Source organism: Saccostrea cucullata, unplaced genomic scaffold (assembly GCF_032062105.1).
Source record: "Saccostrea cucullata isolate Sc308-1 unplaced genomic scaffold, CSIRO_AGI_Scuc_v1 ctg4229, whole genome shotgun sequence".
NCBI classification, from domain to species: Eukaryota; Metazoa; Mollusca; class Bivalvia; order Ostreida; family Ostreidae; genus Saccostrea; species Saccostrea cuccullata.
This window is the reverse complement of record NW_026926713.1, coordinates 205,898-223,851: the sequence shown is the minus strand read 5'-3', so window position 1 is coordinate 223,851 and position 17,954 is coordinate 205,898. Positions and strand designations below refer to the sequence as shown.

At 33.3% G+C, this 17,954-nt stretch overlaps 1 protein-coding gene and 1 pseudogene across 1 annotated transcript; one reads left to right on the top strand and one right to left on the bottom strand.

Moving 5' to 3' along the window:
* Positions 1-4,009: 4,009 nt before the first annotated feature.
* Positions 4,010-4,867, top strand: LOC134272496 (uncharacterized; the record flags this gene model as incomplete). The annotated part of the gene is made up of 1 exon (XM_062754719.1): positions 4,010-4,867. A coding segment is annotated over one exon (858 nt), but the record flags the coding sequence as incomplete, so codon positions are not given.
* Positions 4,868-11,815: 6,948 nt separating this feature from the next.
* On the bottom strand, positions 11,816-16,598 carry LOC134272495 (uncharacterized; annotated as a pseudogene).
* Positions 16,599-17,954: the final 1,356 nt, after the last annotated feature.

The following is a 17,954-nucleotide window of genomic DNA, read 5'->3' as shown; positions in this document are numbered from 1 at the left end:
ACATCTACATGACACCATCAACCATCTCCCATAAGATGATTAAGCTACTGTGTAAAATGTAGGAAGAGTTCAGGGAAGAAAAGTGTGACAGACGGACGGGCGGACGGACGGACAGACGGACATGAGTAACAACAATATACTTTCTTTAGAAAGTGCGGGTATAATGAATAGTTGTTCAGTTGCGAATTCAATTGCACAAATTCCCCGAAAATTTAGAGCTTCGCGTAAACTCTGCTACACAGTAGAATTCCAAACGATGTTAGTTGTTTTCGAGGTATGTAGAGATCAATGTATTGATGGTCCACCACGGATTGTTTGATTGATTGTATTTTGTTAAACGTCCCTCTCGAGAATTTTTCACTCACATGGAGACGTCACCGTATGCCGGTGAAGGGCTTCAAATTTTACCTTTACTCGGCACTCATGGCCATTGAGCAGTGAAGGATCTTTATCGTGCCAACGCCTGCCGCTGACACGGAGCCTCGGTTTTTAAGGTCTCATTCGAATGACCCGCACCTTTCACTTCAAAGTGCCGAGCGCATGGCGAAGGAACAGTTGCTACCCATTTTTATCGACTTAGGTCAGTTCCGGCCGAGATACGAACTCACGACCTACCGGTCATGGAGCGAGCGCTGTACCGACTCTACCGACTGAGCTAAACTAAACGGTAGGTCCACCACGGAATGTAAAATGTAGACACATAACTACAAATTCAAATCCCCACGAACCAAGAGCTTTAACTCAAACCACAAGCATTTGACCCAACGAAAATATATGAGTTTGCAGTACACAATCCATAGATTTGGCGAGCTTTAAAAATTAGTTCACTAAAATATATCATTCTAACAATACTGGGAATAAATAAGCCATGCAGTTGGATAACAAAAATCAAATCATGTACAATTATTTAATTCAATTTTTTACTTGTAGGCAAAGTTTTCGAAGCACGAGAGTTTGTCCTTTGAAGATGGCGAGGAAAACCCATATGATAATATTGTGGTATTTACATATTTTGCAACATTTGTGTATTCAATGCAAAAACAAATATAAAGTCCTGCATGATGCTAAAAACAAAAGTCTTCACAGACCAAAAGTTCTTTTTTTTTCATGTTTGAATTTACCAAGAATTCAGTAATTTTCTACGGAAGCATAAATGACTCTACACTTGTTTTGTCATAATTTTGTATATTGTCTTATATTTTATCGACTTATCAACATATAAAGTGTTATACCTCCTTATTTATGCCCATATTTTGAATTGCATTGAGGTGAATTTACATAACTGAAGGCAACTTTTTTTTATCAAAAGATTTCTTTGCTTTAACTTTTATCGACTGAAATATTATACTACTTTTCAAATATCGATCTAAACAAAATATTTATTCATGCCAATATAGTATTGTCGATATGAAGAAATAGATATGAAGTTATATCGATATAGATATATAAATATTTTGGAGAAGAAGTCAGTTTTTTTTCTAATTAATTTGGCGGGAGCGGGAATTCTAATTAATCTTCACTTCACTTGGGAAGCTTATGTACCATGTATTTGCTATCGTGTAGGATTATAGGCTGAAACAAAATTAAAAAAAAAAAAAAATATTTGAAAAATGGAGATGGAGAGACATTAACAGTTAAATTATATGCATTGTCATAGTAAATTATTGTACCCATCATTTTGAAGAGGGAATCTGATATATTCTATCATGGTTCACTGCTTATATCTCTTGATTTCAATGGGGATTGTAAATCGCTAATGAAGCGAAAATAGAAAGTACCGGGTAACACTTTTATAAAAGTAACACTGATTATATAATTATGTACTTTGTAAATATTTGATGTTTCACACTGTGATATACATAGGATCTGACTCATGAATGAGAAACTCCACAGTCTTGAAACCTCCCAACCCCCAACCCCCCCTCCCCTGCATAGAAATATAATAACACTTTATCTAACTTCTTATTGCTTTAAATAATATAAAATATTTTGTGAATTCAGCCAATCTGTATAAGCTTAGTCACAAAGTTTAAAGGAAGAAAGTGTAGTGTCAGCCAAAATAAATTTTTAACAAGAAAAACACCCAAGGGATTTAATCATCTAACTGCAAGAATTTTCTTAAATTTGGAGACATATCAGTGGATCTCTGCTGTACTCAGTTTGTTTTTTTTTAGCTGGATGAGGGGCACAAAGATACTCTTGTCTCCCCCTCTTCAAAAGTGGTGATCGGTGCAATAGCCCACTATGGATCTATAACTTTCAATTTGTCTCCATATCCCTTTTTAAATATACTTTTTAACTTGATTCAGTCTTTAATCGTACATGCTGACGTGATGCATAAGCTTTCACTGAATCCCGAGTGAAGTGAAGGTTCACTGGAATTCCCGCCCCCGCCAAAATAATTCAAAAAACTTTATTCTGACTTCTTTATCGCAAATATTCATAAATTAGAATTGATATAACTATATCTTTATTTTATCATATCAACAATATTATCTCGATATGATTAAATATCTTGTTTTAATCAATATCTGAAAATCAATATATGGACCGCTCTCTGGAAAAAGGGGTCTTAATGACATCGGTATTATGACGTATAAAATCGCCAAAGAACTTGACGTCATTTTGCTGCCTTCAGCTGTGAAATATAAACATGTTTTCAAGTTATCTCATTGCCTAGTCGTTTACGGAAATTTGACATTGAAATGGATTGTGAATTGGAGGTAAGTAACATTTCTTTTTTCAAACAGACATAAGTTTTATTGACGATAATCTAAATTTTTCATGTATACGCCTCGCTTTAATTTCTGGTACATGTAGGACTCCTCCTAAAGTGCGTGCTGTCTGTTTCAAAACTGTTACAGATTATAATAAGTATGATATTCATTGCCATCGATTAAAATTCCCAGTTTTCTTTTTTTTTTTTTTTTTGTAAGTTTGGGAAAAAACGTCAAAGAAATACAGTAAACACATTTATAATTCGCAAAATTGCGAAAGGTGAAAAGCATTCGAAACTTGATTCGAAATATTGTCTAATGAGGTAATGTCGTAATTACTTACAATGTTTGCATAATGTTAACTTAGTGTTTGTGACAGTTTCCATACATGCTATTTTCAACAGTCTTGTGCGTTTAAATATATTCGAAACAAAAATGAAAATAATTTGAAATGTGTCAAAAGGTAAATTATTAATAGCGCAAATCTCTCTGAAAATCTATAAATAATAAATAATTACATAATACTGTTGGAGTCGCCGTGGCGTAATCGATATAGTAGCAGGGAAGGTGTGTTGTCATTTTGGTATAGGGTGTTAAAATCCCACCGGTAATCTTTTTTTTTTTTTTTTTTTTTGAACGTGTACTTCGGCCATAAAATGTTTGAAGTTATTTTCATAAACAACCATTATAATTACAACAAATTATTTAATATTATATATATATATATATATATATATATATATATATATATATATATATATATATATATATATATATAAAAAAAGAAAAAAAAACATTCTGTGTGTCTTTATAATATTTCGTGAATTCCCGATAACATTTTTCAAATCACAATATTCTATTATTAGCAAACTGAGTAATTAATTTCTAAGCAACATAAACTAGTCAACATTTTTTTTTGTGTAAATTTTATTTTTATTTCTTATTATTTTATTTTAAAATTTGTGTCTATGCCCTGTAGGGAGGGGGGGGGGGGGGGGTATTCAAATAAATTTCGGAAAATGAAATTCACTACATACTTATATAATTTTAGATAGATTCAAAAATGTGTACATAAATATCATCTTGAAATTGAAATGAATGGATTGTATGTTATCAGAAACTGAGCATAATAACATAAGTTTTGTATCTTGAATTCAAAAAGAAAAATAAATTAAAAAATTTAGTCTATAGGAAATATAAATTCAAAATATAGTTAACCAAAGCAATTTGATAACTTGTATGTAAATATAAAAACTAATTTCTTCATGTTTTTGAAATGCACTCTGATTTTTTTTTATATTCAGGAGCTAGAGAATCTCTTCTCGGAACATTTCGGACGGACCCCTCTAAACACTCCCGCTGCATCCCAAATCAGTGACAATGAAGTTCTTTCGGATGACTCTGATGACGACCTGCCTGTTAATAAGGCGGTGGATCTTGATCAACGTGCTATGCAGTTTCTTGATAAAACAAACTCTTCGGACATAGATGCAAGTGGGGACGACACAGAAGATGAAGACCAAATAAATTTGAATGATATCGCAAATGTGCCTCTTCCCGAGGATGATCCTGATCTGTATAAAATCAGAGAAACCATGGTACAGGGATGCGGCTGTAAGAACATGTGCCTCTCTCTGTTTAGCAATGATGTTTTATATACTCACATCCTTAACATGAGGGAGATGTCAAAGGAAGAGAAGGACATGTATGTCATGGGTTCTCTTGTAGACAACAGTAAGGAGACAACCAAACGCGGAAAGAAGAGACTGCGTTCACGACAAACATTCATGTTTTCTGGTGAGAAAGTGTGCAAGAAAACTTTTATGCTTGCTTATGACATTGGTAAGCGCTTTCTTCGATACGTTTTAACACACATGAATACACATGGGGTAACACCACGCAAACATGGAAAAACTGGGAAGAAACCTAGTCATTCACCTAAATATTGTGATATTAGGTCAGTGGTCCAATTTGTTTCTAATTTTGCTGATGACTTTGGACTACGACAACCAGCTGCTCCAAGAGGACGAGACGATGTTCCTCCAATATACATCCCATCAGACATGACAAAAAAAGCTATTCATGATAATTACGTGGAAACCTGCCCTAATGAACGGCATGTACAATACTCCACATTTTGCAACGTTTAGAATCAGTGTGTTCCACATATACGAATTGCTAAACCTAAAGACGATATTTGTGCCACCTGTGAAAAGCTACGGAAAAGCATTTTGGATGCTGTTTCCGAGGAAGAAAAGTTGGTTGCAACAAGGAAGATGCAGGACCACATCATACAAGCACAAGCAGAGAGGAAAATTTACAATGAATGTGTAAAAAGGTCCCGTGACACATATCGCTTACAGAACAAGGTCGTCCATTATACTTTTGATTTCAGTCAAAATGTTTAAGGAATACAAACATTTTGACTGAAATCAAAAGTATAATGCACGACAAATGGGCCCACTGTACTTTCAGATTCTTCGAAACGTCCATATATTTGGTGTCCGCAGTGATGGAGAACCTAAACAACTGAATTTTTTGAATAATGAGGATGAAACTATCGGACCAGATGGGGCAAATGTGCATGGTCCAGATTCGGTGATTTCTATGCTGGACTGGGCCTTAGAAAACCACAATTCGGGGGAAGTGTCATGTACAATCCATGCTGATAACTGCTGTGGTCAGAATAAAAATCAATATGTGCTTGGATACTTTATGTGGCGAGTCATGACGAAACAACACAACACTAAAGAGTTTAAGATGCAAATTCCTGGTCATGCACGATGCCTCATCGATGGAGGATTTGCTCTTATTAAAAAGTTATACAGGCGTTGTGAATGTGATGGAGCTGACCAAATTGAAGATGCTGTGAACAAATCGTCTTCTACAAACACAGATCTGAGATACCCAACATGGCATTGGAGATCGTGGAAAGCTTACCTTAGTCAGTTTTTCAAAGCAGTGAAGGGTATACGCCAGTACCAACACTTTTCCTTCAATTCTGAAGAACCCGGCATTGTAACAGTGAAGAAGATCAGTGAAGGGAAAGAAAAAAAGATCGCAATTTTAAAAGACAAGGATTTTCAGTTTACAGAAATTAGAAGACCAGATGTTCTTCCCGCAAGTGGACTTTCTGAATCTCGACTGCGATACCTATTCTCGCAAGTGAGGCCTTATGTGCGACCAGCATTTCAGAACGAAACTTGCCCTAGTCCATTTCCGAAATAGAGTGGAATTAAATGTATAGATATAGTATAAATGATTTAATTGATTTGCACCCTATCATTATTGTGTACTTTCAAAAAAAAGATGAATAATTATAATTAAAACATTGTTTACATACAGATTGAGATTTAAATGAAACTTAAAATGTCTTCTTCTCCTTTTTTTGATAGCCTAAATGTGTACCATATGTAATAATCAAAGAAGAATAAAAAAAATATAGATATTTATTTTGATAGTTTATTCGTATAAGTAAAACTTTAAAATTTTACGTAAAGCAATCCTGAATTAAAGAAAATTCTTACACAACGTAAGATGACGTTAGAATGACGTTACGACGTTTCATGGGTTTGGACACATTTATAAATGACGTCATTCAATCGCCTGTAACTTGGTTACTATTAGGATTTAAACAACCAAACTTGGATATATTATTTTTCAGATCAGTGCCACCAATTTCCAGTGAAAAACTCATTTTTATTAAAAATGTCATTAAGACCCCTTTTTCCAGAGAGCGGTCAATAAAACTTATTTCAGTCGATAAAACTTAAAGCAATAAAATCCATTGAACAAAAGAAGTTGCCTTCTATTATGTTAAGAAATCTTAAAACAATTTAAAATATGTACATAAATAAGGAGGTATGACACTTTATATGTTGATAAGTCGATAAAATATAAGACAATATACAAAGTTATAACACAACAAGTGTAGAGCCATTTACGCTTCCGTAATTTTCAGTTTTATAGATTTCAATAAATTGAGAAAAAAGCAAACTTTAAAGATTTTTTATTGTTTGTAAAGGAATCTAAATTCTGCAAGTTGTTGATATATATTTTTATGCATTTATTGTAATGACAAGTGTTTAAGAAGAATAAAATAGACAGCATCGAATATATTTATTACATAAGTACTTACCCAAAATATTTAGCGGGATTTGACATGGAATCGCAAAATGTGGAAGAAAATATAGGTTATTTTTGTTAATAATCTAAAAGAAATGCGGTTGTCTGTAAATCTTCTGGAACTTCCCACCAAACCTTCATCCTCTTTCCAGCGTTAAAGATTGGGAATTCAATTTATTTTTATATTATTTAATGCCTTTGTCTATTTAACGTCTAAAATTGCAGTTTTTTTTTTCTCTTAATTAAAATAAAAGGAAAATTTAAATTTTCATCTTTAAATATTGAATTATCTTTAAGAATATGGGAGAAGAAACAGCGAGACACGATTATCGAGAGGAGGAGAAACAACCGAGAGATTTAGCTCGCTCTGTAACCTTGTGCATACCTCTCAAAAAGATTTTATACATACTCCTTGTCATTGCTCTTGTTTTGGGATTGGTCGCTTTTACAACGTTGTTTTTACTTGAGAAAAACAAAGTCGAAGGTAAGCTACTGTTGATAATAGATATGTTTTTTCCTTGTAACCTTTTGATTACTTTCATAAAATGAGTGTACTGAAACTAGGTCGAAAGAGTCAATTTCCAGTTATTTAAGGGATGTTTTTAAGTTTTGTGTGAGTGAATGATGTATGAATCACTCTGACTTTTCACGTAGGCATATATTATGAAGAGCGCTAGCGCTTCATGAAAAATATGCTTATATATATGCAAGTCTGCATAACTTACACTAAACTTAAAAACATTCCTTATATTTACAATTTACATGTTTAGAAGCAACAGAAATAGTTTTTAAAGATTTTTTACACAAGCGTATTCACTATAATGCATAAAAACGTTGTGCTTTAATTTTAATCAAAATAGATTTTCATTACCTTAACGTTAATTTTCTAAAGGTGCAAACAGTTGTTAAACATCAGCATTTAATCAAAATTATCGGCATTAAAATATAATTTTTTTTCCAAACTTTTTTAAAACTTATTTTGCCTTTTGCTTGCATAAATCTGAGATATTAAGGTTAGTCCTCGCACCTCAATCGCCTTATGAGTGTTAGTTCTTACACACTACTGGCATGATTATGGGGTACCTTTTCATCATCCCGCGAGATACAATGGTTTCGACCTCACACACTACTCGACGGATTAAAAATGCAAAAAGCTATGTTACAGTTGCTACTTATTTTCCCATCGATTAGGGTTAATATGGCATCCGAGAGATTTTGGTAAGCATTTGAATTTGAAAATATAACCTAGTAATTATGACGTCGTTATTGTGAGGTCACACAGTATTATACATTGGCGCATGTAAACGTCAATTTGGCACTGAAAGAAAAGAATTCAGCATATGTACATTCGCATGATATAGACTGTTATTTCAAGTTAAAAAGTCGAATTGGCATTAAGTATAAGTTTACATCATTTTACAAAATACAAAAACGGACCCTTCTGTCAGGAATACATGTACACCTTTTATAGAACATTTTGATTCATGTACCAATGGAAAGCTTTTAATATTTCCATCTTAATAACGTTTAATACTTTAATTTCACTTGTATCAAGCAATTTCATTGGCTGAATCATTCAGAGGAACATATGATATTTTGTATAACATAACTTGCCGACGTCAAAATGAGTTACGTCAAAAACGTATTACTCTGCTTGACGTTACTTTTAAAATAATACTCAAATTGTCTCATTGTCTACACTGAAGTTAAATTATAAGGAATGAAGTTTATTTGAATTTATATTATACGATATAACATAACGGGACAGATTACGCTTTTTTATAAACCTCTTCGCGGTTCATAAAGCGTAAACTGCCCCAAGTTATGTTATATCGTATAACAAAAGTTGAAAAAAGCTTCATTCCTTAAAGAAAATAGTGAACAATGTTGATTTAGGTAGATTTATTGTGACATGTTTAGTATAATATGATTATAATTATTACAAAGACAGGGTTTTATCCTTAGAATATTCCTGAAATTCATATAGTTTTCTTGCCGCAAGTAAATATTCTTTTCAGCTTTTTGAATTGAAGTTACAATGACGTAATATCAGGAATTGCTTCTAATAGAATATAATACAATTAATCCGTTTTCAGCTTACATTTGCAGTACATTCTTGATAATAAACATGTAATGGTTTGTATGAAAATAAAGGATTTTTTTTCTCACCAGTAATGTTGAAACAAAAAGAAGTATTATTACAAGGTATGTACACATTGACAGCATAATATATTCCGGTGTAAAGACGAATAATGACCCCCACCGAATAATGACCAGGGGGTCATTTTTCAACGACAAAAAATGACCCCCTACCCGTAGAAAAAAAATCATTTTTTGTAGAAAAAGAGTCCTATGGGTTATTATTTTATATGTTAGTCCTATAAAATATTGACCCCCATTGAAAAATGACCCCTTTAAAGTGATACAAAATTTATAACAGGTGAAAGAGAAAAATGTGTATTATAATTGTTCTTCCTTAGTTCGTGCATTTGTTTGATTAGATTTGATCTTTAATCTTTTTAGCACGTAGGGGTAATAAATTTCCTCATTTATCTATGTCGAAACATTGACAATTCAGTTTTAAGCAATTAACAATCAATCAATTAATCATTTCTCTGATAAAGGAGCAAACCCAGAAAATCAAAGATGGTACTTGTTAATGGATCAAACGCACGCTGGAGATGAAATTTATGAATATAATTATCTTTCTTTACTGACTCCATTGATACGTTGTTTCAGAAAAAAAGTTGGGAAAAAGTAGAAATTTGTAGCAGACGAATTAATATCGGTGCGTACAAATAAGTTATATGTTCGAATTAATAAGGTTTCATTGGGACGAGTGAATAAAAATAGAAATGGATGACAGGACGCCTCGATTCTGTATATTTTTCATATGTTCCATCCTATACATGCAGACTATCGCAATATGATTAAAGATATTAAATCTTTGCAAATACATATTCTTTTTATAACCCCCCCCCCCCCTCGGTAGAACAACCAGACTTGCAATGAACATTTTCAAGTGAGAAGTTAAAAAATTAAGAGATTCACGTAGTCTTTCAATGCTAACATTGTGTTTGAAAAAAGATTCTTTAATTGTCAAGTAAATAAAATTTCTTTTCAATATTCCTCCTTTGAATGTTTGCTTAAAGAATGATATTCCAGTTGTTTTTAGAAAAATCAGGTTTAAAATACTCTTTGATAGGAAAAATTAATTTTTCCTTCATTTCAACTTTTAGCTTGTAAAAGTTTGGCAAATCCCATTTGACAATGAAAGAGGAGGAAAGTTTTATCCCCCCCCCAAAAAAAACATTACGTTAAATTAAAAAAAATATCATATCATAATTTACTTCGCCATGATTAAAGCATATAATTTAAATGTTGATGGGGGTATACTTGAAAGTATTGTGGCAGAGTAACAGTTGAAAATTAGTAGTTTTTTTTTTGTTGTTGCTTTTGTTGATAATCGACTTCCTCCTAAATAAGTAAGGGAGTGGGGTGGGTATAACACCTAAAGATATGCTCTGTAAAGCTATGGGCTAGTGTAAAATACACATTGCAAAAACTATACATGTGGATATAACCTTTTGATATAGAACAGTATTCATTACATTTCTTCATTCTTGTTTTACTCCACCCTTTTACTCAGTTCTGAGTATATTTTTCAGAGAATTTAATATGAAAATCAGAACAAACATTTTCATTTTTGTAACGTCTTCTTTATTCTGTATCATAATATGAAAAGTTAATTGAAGATCATTTCTTTTTATGTTCCCGTACGCGTAATCGAAGATTCGGGGGGTATATAATTTTATCGTGTCCGTCTGTATGTCTGTCTGTCTATCTATCTTGCGGTCTGTTTGTCCGCAAAAACTTTAACAATGACCATAACTTTTCATTTATTTGAGCTATGACTTTCATATTTTATATGTGTATTCCTTGTGACAAGACCTACTTTGACCTTTTGACCTTTACCTTGGAGTTTGTCCCATTTTACACAAAAATGCCAAATTTTTACTTTGGCCATAACTTTTAAACGGTAGATACTAGTACTCTCATACTTCACATATGTATTTTTTAGCATGACCTTTCATTGGATACTAAAAAGTTCTATCTTTTGACCTTGACCTTGGAGATTTCCGTACTTATGAAAAAAAAATTTAACCTTGGCCATAACTTTTGAACGGTAAGGGCTAGGGTTTTCATACTTCACATATGTAATCCTTGTTACATTAAACTTTTCTTAAGAAACCATCAACTTTGACCCTTTGATCTTTGAGTTTGACCTACCTTTCAAAAACTTATCCTTAGCCATTACTTTTGAACAAGTGGTGCTAGGGCTTTCCTATTTTGCAACTGTATTTCTTGTTAGAAAACCCTACTTTAGGTACCATTATATTTAAATTGCATTTAAGAACAGTTTAATCGTAGCTATGTTGCCATACAGGGGCATAGCTGTTTCACAAACACATCTTTTAATATATAAGAGGAGTTGCGGATAAGAGATGGATACCCCAAAGCGTAACAGACGGACATCCCGATCACTATATACCCTCCCGCTTTCCAAGCGGAGGATATAATATATGAGCCAGTGTATGAGAAAAAGGGTCTTATGACATAAAAATCACAAATTCAGATTTTTGCTGATTCCGGTAAAAGAAAATGCAAGGAATCGGAATATATAAATATTATTTGTATATCTTATTAATAAGTGCTTTATCTAATAGTCACAAAATGGAGTAAAAATGGCTAAAACGTCGGAATCCTGTATTTTGAGGTCAAAAACGTTACACATCAACCCCGGTGAGATCCTGTTGTATTAAACGTATTTTTTTTTGTTTTGTATTAATTTTATTGTCAAAAAATGTTTAACAATCAATAAATATTGTAATATTTTGTCAATGAAACAAAATTTTTGCATTGGTTACATTTGTAATATTTTTATTGGAAAATAAATAGCTTCTAGAGGTAAGCTATTCTTTAGTCTGGGCTGGAGGGCATAATTCATCTTGACATCTTGGACGTACATATGGTCTGACTTTCTTATAAAGATACTGAACTCTTTCTCTAGACATTCCGAGGGGTGGAAGTTCCCTAGGAAAATTTCCTGGTATCTGCTGAAGTCCGTATGGTTTTGATATTTTGATTTTTTTTCTCGGTCGAATCAGCATTTTCTTTTACAAATAAAAATCCTGGAAAGTCTGCATGAAATCGGAAAGAGTGGTATTTTGAAATACCAGGTAACGAGGTGAAGAAACGGCCCAGAAACTCTTTCCAGTCGTAGTATTTCCATGTAGAATCTCTTCCGCTGTCGTAAAGAATACCTTTGTTCGTTGTTGAAAACTGATCAAAAACTCTCTGAAGTTCACTCATACTATCACAGTCGGTGCGACGAAACAACTTTTTTGCCCTTGCAAAACCTGCGTCATTCAGACATCGTGTACATGTGTATGTCCAACTACCTGCATTAGGTAAGTAATTTGATGATGCAAACCAGTAATCACTCGCCATGCAAAATACGCAATCAGGAACTTGTTCTTATTTTGACCTAAATACAGGAACAATAATTTACTAGAGAGTTTGTATTTTTCATATCTTATGTAAGTGAAACGTACGAAATTTTTTTTTATTCATACACTCAAACATGATTCAAACCCAAACTAAAGTTAACAAATACAGCAAGTATACTGCTTAACATTTTCTTTATTTAATTTCAATTATACAAGCCCTTAGGGTGCCATCATATAGACTCGATATGTCATAAATTTCTCATATGCCCCAACAATTAAAATTAGATTTAATTTTCTAAAGGCGGAAATGTTTATAAAAATAAAGGTGTTGCTGTAGCAAAATAATATACAGTGTATTAGATTCTTTGTATCTAAAAACCTTACAACGCACCATTGAGATGATGTACTGTAACAGTATAAAACAGCATTCTTTCGCTTAGTAATATTTTGACATTAATTACACACTGGATTAAAAGCCTGATTATTACACACATATACGATTATAAACACTGAGAGAGAGAGAGAGAGAGAGAGAGAGAGAGAGAGAGAGAGAGAGAGAGAGAGAGTACCTGCACAATTACCGGCATGGATCAAACACTCTTTTTCTCCAAATCCATAGTTGCCAAGGCCATGATGCACCAAGGAAATAACTGTATCGGGGCCATGCGAATGCGTCCCATCCAGTCCAAGTGTTTCATTTTCCCCGATCAAATAGTTATATTGCATAGGTTTGTCGTCAACACGAAACCCAAATTTAAAGTAAGAAAATACAAGGGTCCCATTTGACGTGCATGATGAGGCAAAGCAACACTCTGGCTAAAATCGAATGTATAGTGCACTTTGGTGAAGTCAGAGGATAACGGGTGGTTGTGGTATTCCTGGCGATTTATACCTTGCAATTCTTCCAGCGATTCCTTAACCTAGTTTTTGTAGAGATTTTTTTCTTTCTGTGCTATATCGATGTGACTTTGAAATTTTGTTAAGGCCTCTAACTTCTCTTCTTCTGATCTTGCATCAAGTACCCTCTTCCTCAGCAATTCACATTGATGACATACATCAAAACGAGGACCGCATATTTTAATATGCGAACAACAGGAGTTCCATATATTTGTAAAAGTGTGGTATTCTACTTTCCTTATATCATCTGAATCACATGCCGACTTGTACTGGCCATGAATAGCTTTCTTTGTAGAATTACAAGGAAGAAAAATGGGAGGCTCATCATCCCGACCTCTAGGGGCGGCGGGCTGAGGGAGGCCGTGTTCGTCGGCGTAACCCAGAATGAAATTTACCACTCTCTGTACATCGTCAAAATTGACTGCATGCTTTGGCTTTCTTCCCTGATTTCCATGTCGTTTAGGGACGGCCCCATTTGCTGAATAATGTTTCAAGATATTAGAGAGAGACTTTTTCCCCACATCAAACAAACACTGGAAAGTCGATCTACAAATGTTCACATTTCTAAAACTGTAGTGGTACGAATTTCGGGATCTTGATCCTTTTCGAGTGACAGAAGACCCGGTAATGCTATTAAAACCCATGATGTATAAATCTTTAACATTTTTTTCCATTTCTCTAACATCAAATACATGGTCAAGAATTACGGCATTCTCAAACTTTGAAAAGCAACGCTGACCACATTTACAATTTCGTTCAATGTCATTCAGTTCTGAAGGCATGTCATTTTTATTTCCGCTATCTCTTTCACAGTCAGACGATTCATTTTCTGATTGAGAGAGAACAAAATTGCGTATTCTATCTAATCTATTGGGATCAAAGGGTGTTTCATCCTGATCTCTTGTTGAACGATTTTCCTCAAAATCTGAGTGTAAATTGGCAGCTGATTCCAACCCAAAGTGTGTATTGAAAAGATCATCTAGTTCCTAAAATAACAAGACTATTAATCTTTGAATTCGACGAAGTATAATAATAAATTATTTTATTGATTTATTTAAGTAACGAATATATGCCTTAAATGCACTTCTTGTTCCTTTAAAATTATCGAACGTTTTAGTCCTTTATGATAAAATATAAATGACATAGAATTAAATTTGAAAATCCACTTTAGTTGAATTTTTATTGTAGAATTTGCAAAAATCTATGGATTTTTTTAAATTAAAATTTTATTTCAATTTCTACTCTTTTGGTCCTGTTTTCAAATATTTAAACTAGAGAAAGGAATATGATGTACTTTTTATATGTATTAGCTGCAGATCTGTAGCTCACCGGTCTATCAATATATATATTTTTTTTTTTTCGGAGAGCTACAAATCTGCAGCTATAAAATAACATATGCGTGACAGTTTCCATCAAAATGGTGACTTTGAAAACTTCCAAATCTGGAGAAACAAGGTCACAGCACTTATAGACAGCGCAAAGATCAAATATTATAGGTCAACTATAGAGCAAAGCAAAAATCCACAAGAAATTTGGAAGACATTAAATAAACTAGCATCAAAATCAAATAATTTTGTACCAATGTCTATATCTGACAATAATTACACCACTGAGGACACGCAAGAAATTGTTGAGATTTTTAACAATCATTTTAAGGTATATCGGAAAAGCTTATCTCGAATATCGCACAGACAGATTTTGATTGCGAGAAATTAATGCAATTTACAAAAACCAAGCTTGAACGTGGTAATAAATTTAGCATTCCCCTTATACACCAAAATGACGTGTTAGCTTTATTAAACAAACTTGATGTAAATAAATCGGCTGGTATCGATATCATAGGTCCACGCCTACTAAAACATGCTGCACCAGCCATATACAAATCTATCACTCATTTAATCAATGTGAGTATTTCTACGGGAATATTTCCAAATGAACTGAAATCTGCAAAGGTAACACCTATATACAAGAAAGGAGATAGACTTGATCCCGGGAATTACAGGCCAATATCTATCCTCCCCACTTTGTCGAAATTAATTGAAAAACATGTTGCTAATCATATCCGTAACTTCTTATCAGATTTCGATTTACTTTGCAAGTCACAATCAGGATTCAGGGAATCTCACTCATGCCAAACTGCTCTAACTAAATTAATTGATGAATGGTTACACGCAATGGATACTGGTGAACTTGTCGGCGTAACCTTTCTTGATTTCAGCAAGGTTTTTGATCTTGTGAATCATGAAATTTTGATTAAAATACTACGTTGCTAAAATTTTGACCACAAAGTAATACAATGGTTTGACTCATATTTAAACCGTAGATTTCAGAGTGTTCAACTTGGAAATATAAAATCTGAAAAACAGTTAGTCACAGCGGGAGTGCCACAGGGATCAATTTTAGGCCCAATTCTTTTCTTATTTTACATCAATGATCTCCAATTATTTATAAAGAAATCAAGCATTGACTTATTTGCGGATGACGCCACTCTTCACTTTTCTGACAGTAATGTTTCTTCCATTCAAAATATGTTATCTTCGGACATAAGAAATATAGATAGATTGTGTTCTCAGAATCAGATGATTTTGAGTACAAGTAAAACAAAATGCATGTTGATAGGCACACATAAGAGACGATCAAAACTGACGAACCAAAATCTAAATTTACAAATTTCAGATCATTTTCTTGAGAGTGTCACACATGAAAAACAACTTGGAATTCATATAGATAATTCACTTAATTTTAATACACATGTCGATGCTGTTTGTAAATCCGTATCTGCAAATATATCTGTATTACGAAAAATTAAGAAATATCTTCCATTAAATACAAGAAAGTTATTCTATAATGCTGATATACTGCCATCAATCATTAATTTCGACAAAGTGGGGAGGATAGATATTGGCCTGTAATTCCCGGGATCAAGTCTATCTCCTTTCTTGTCAACGATGACTGCCATCAATTGAATACTGTTTAACAGTTTGGGGTAATGCATCAGCCTCTAGCCTCGAGAGGATTCATAAGTTACAGAAGCGGGCAGCGCGCTGTATCTTAGATGCTGCTTATGTCTCTCCATCAAAACCCTTATTTGAAAAACTTGATTGGCTCTCAGTACATGAGCAATTGACTAATAAGTTAGTATTATTGTATAAAACGCTATACGATGCATGTCCATATTACCTATTTGAAATGTACAATTACCAGTCATCCAATTCATACAATCTAAGATCTGAATCTAATTTTGACTTGTGTGTTCCAAAGCACAAAACCAAAATATTTCAAAATTCTTTTCAATATGCGGGTGCACTATTGTGGAACAATTTACCTTTAAATGTAAGAATGTCTCCATCACTTCAAAGTTTTAAAATCAAGTCAAGAAATAATAGACCAACGTTCTACGGGGGTCATTTTTCTTCACGTGGGTTTTGCAAATTTTTAGGATGGGGACATTTTTTCTACGGGCAAAAGGGTCATTTTTCGACGTCGAATAACGACCGGGGGTCATCTTTCGCCATAAAATATTGGCCGGGGATCATTTTTCGCTGTCGAAAACTGACCCCCGGTCATTATTCGATGGGGATCATTATTCGTCTTTACACCGGAATAACTTCAATTTTCCTCTTGTCCCGTTGTAACAGAAAAAATACCTACAACAGAGTTTATTCTAGAAAAAATGCAAAATCTTATCGAAACTCTTTGATATTTCACAGGACCGTTCTATTACATCATATTTAAACATAATATGCTTGTTGACAACTTCTGTTAAGGAAAGAGATACCCACATCCATTGACATAAAAGTCCTTTAAGATGTCCCATTCAATGAAAATTTAGTGTAACGCATTTTCCATGGTGAAAGAAGAAAATTTTATCGGTAAAATTTACAAATTTGAATTGACCTACAATGAGTACTTTTAAACAACAACTTGTTCCAAAAAGACCATAAACATTTTCCAGGCGCTAAGGTATTAAATCAAACATAATCCGTGTCTTGCAAATATGTCCAGCTGCGAAAATGACGCCATGTCAAACATTTTTTAGTTAAGAGCTTATTTATTTATTCTGAATTCAAGAGGCAATATTTATTAAAATTTATATCAGTGGAAAGTACTGAGAAATTACTTTTGATACATATAGGTTTCATCAGATCTTACCGGTTAATAAGAAAATTATTAAAGAATCGAAATGTCTTGCGAAAATGTCACCAGCTACTTAAAATGACGGCTGACGTTCTAAGAATGCACGATTTGGGACATACGTCAATGTGCATTTCTTATTAATTCATTTACGTTTTGTTGTACCCTTCAATGTTAATTCTTAATCATCATCTCTACTTAGATTGCTTTTTCTTTTGATTTTTTAAAAATGATCACCTATATCACCATAAAACGATTATCGCATGAAAATGTAGCTATAATTTTAAATCCATGCAAGTGCAGAATTTTCTTTCATATGCGAGAGAAAAAACAATGATACAAAGATACAACGTAATTTGTTTTGGTGATCTGCTTTATCGAATTAGTATATTTACCCAAGGTTATGTCAATAAATTACTTTTATATGAATATTGCATGTATTTGAGTGTTACATTGAAAATTTTCACCCCAAGAAAACCATTGTTAACCGAGGCGCAGCGGAGGTTGACAATGGTTTTCGAAGGGTGAAAATTTTCAATGTTACACTCAAATGCATGCAATATCTATTATC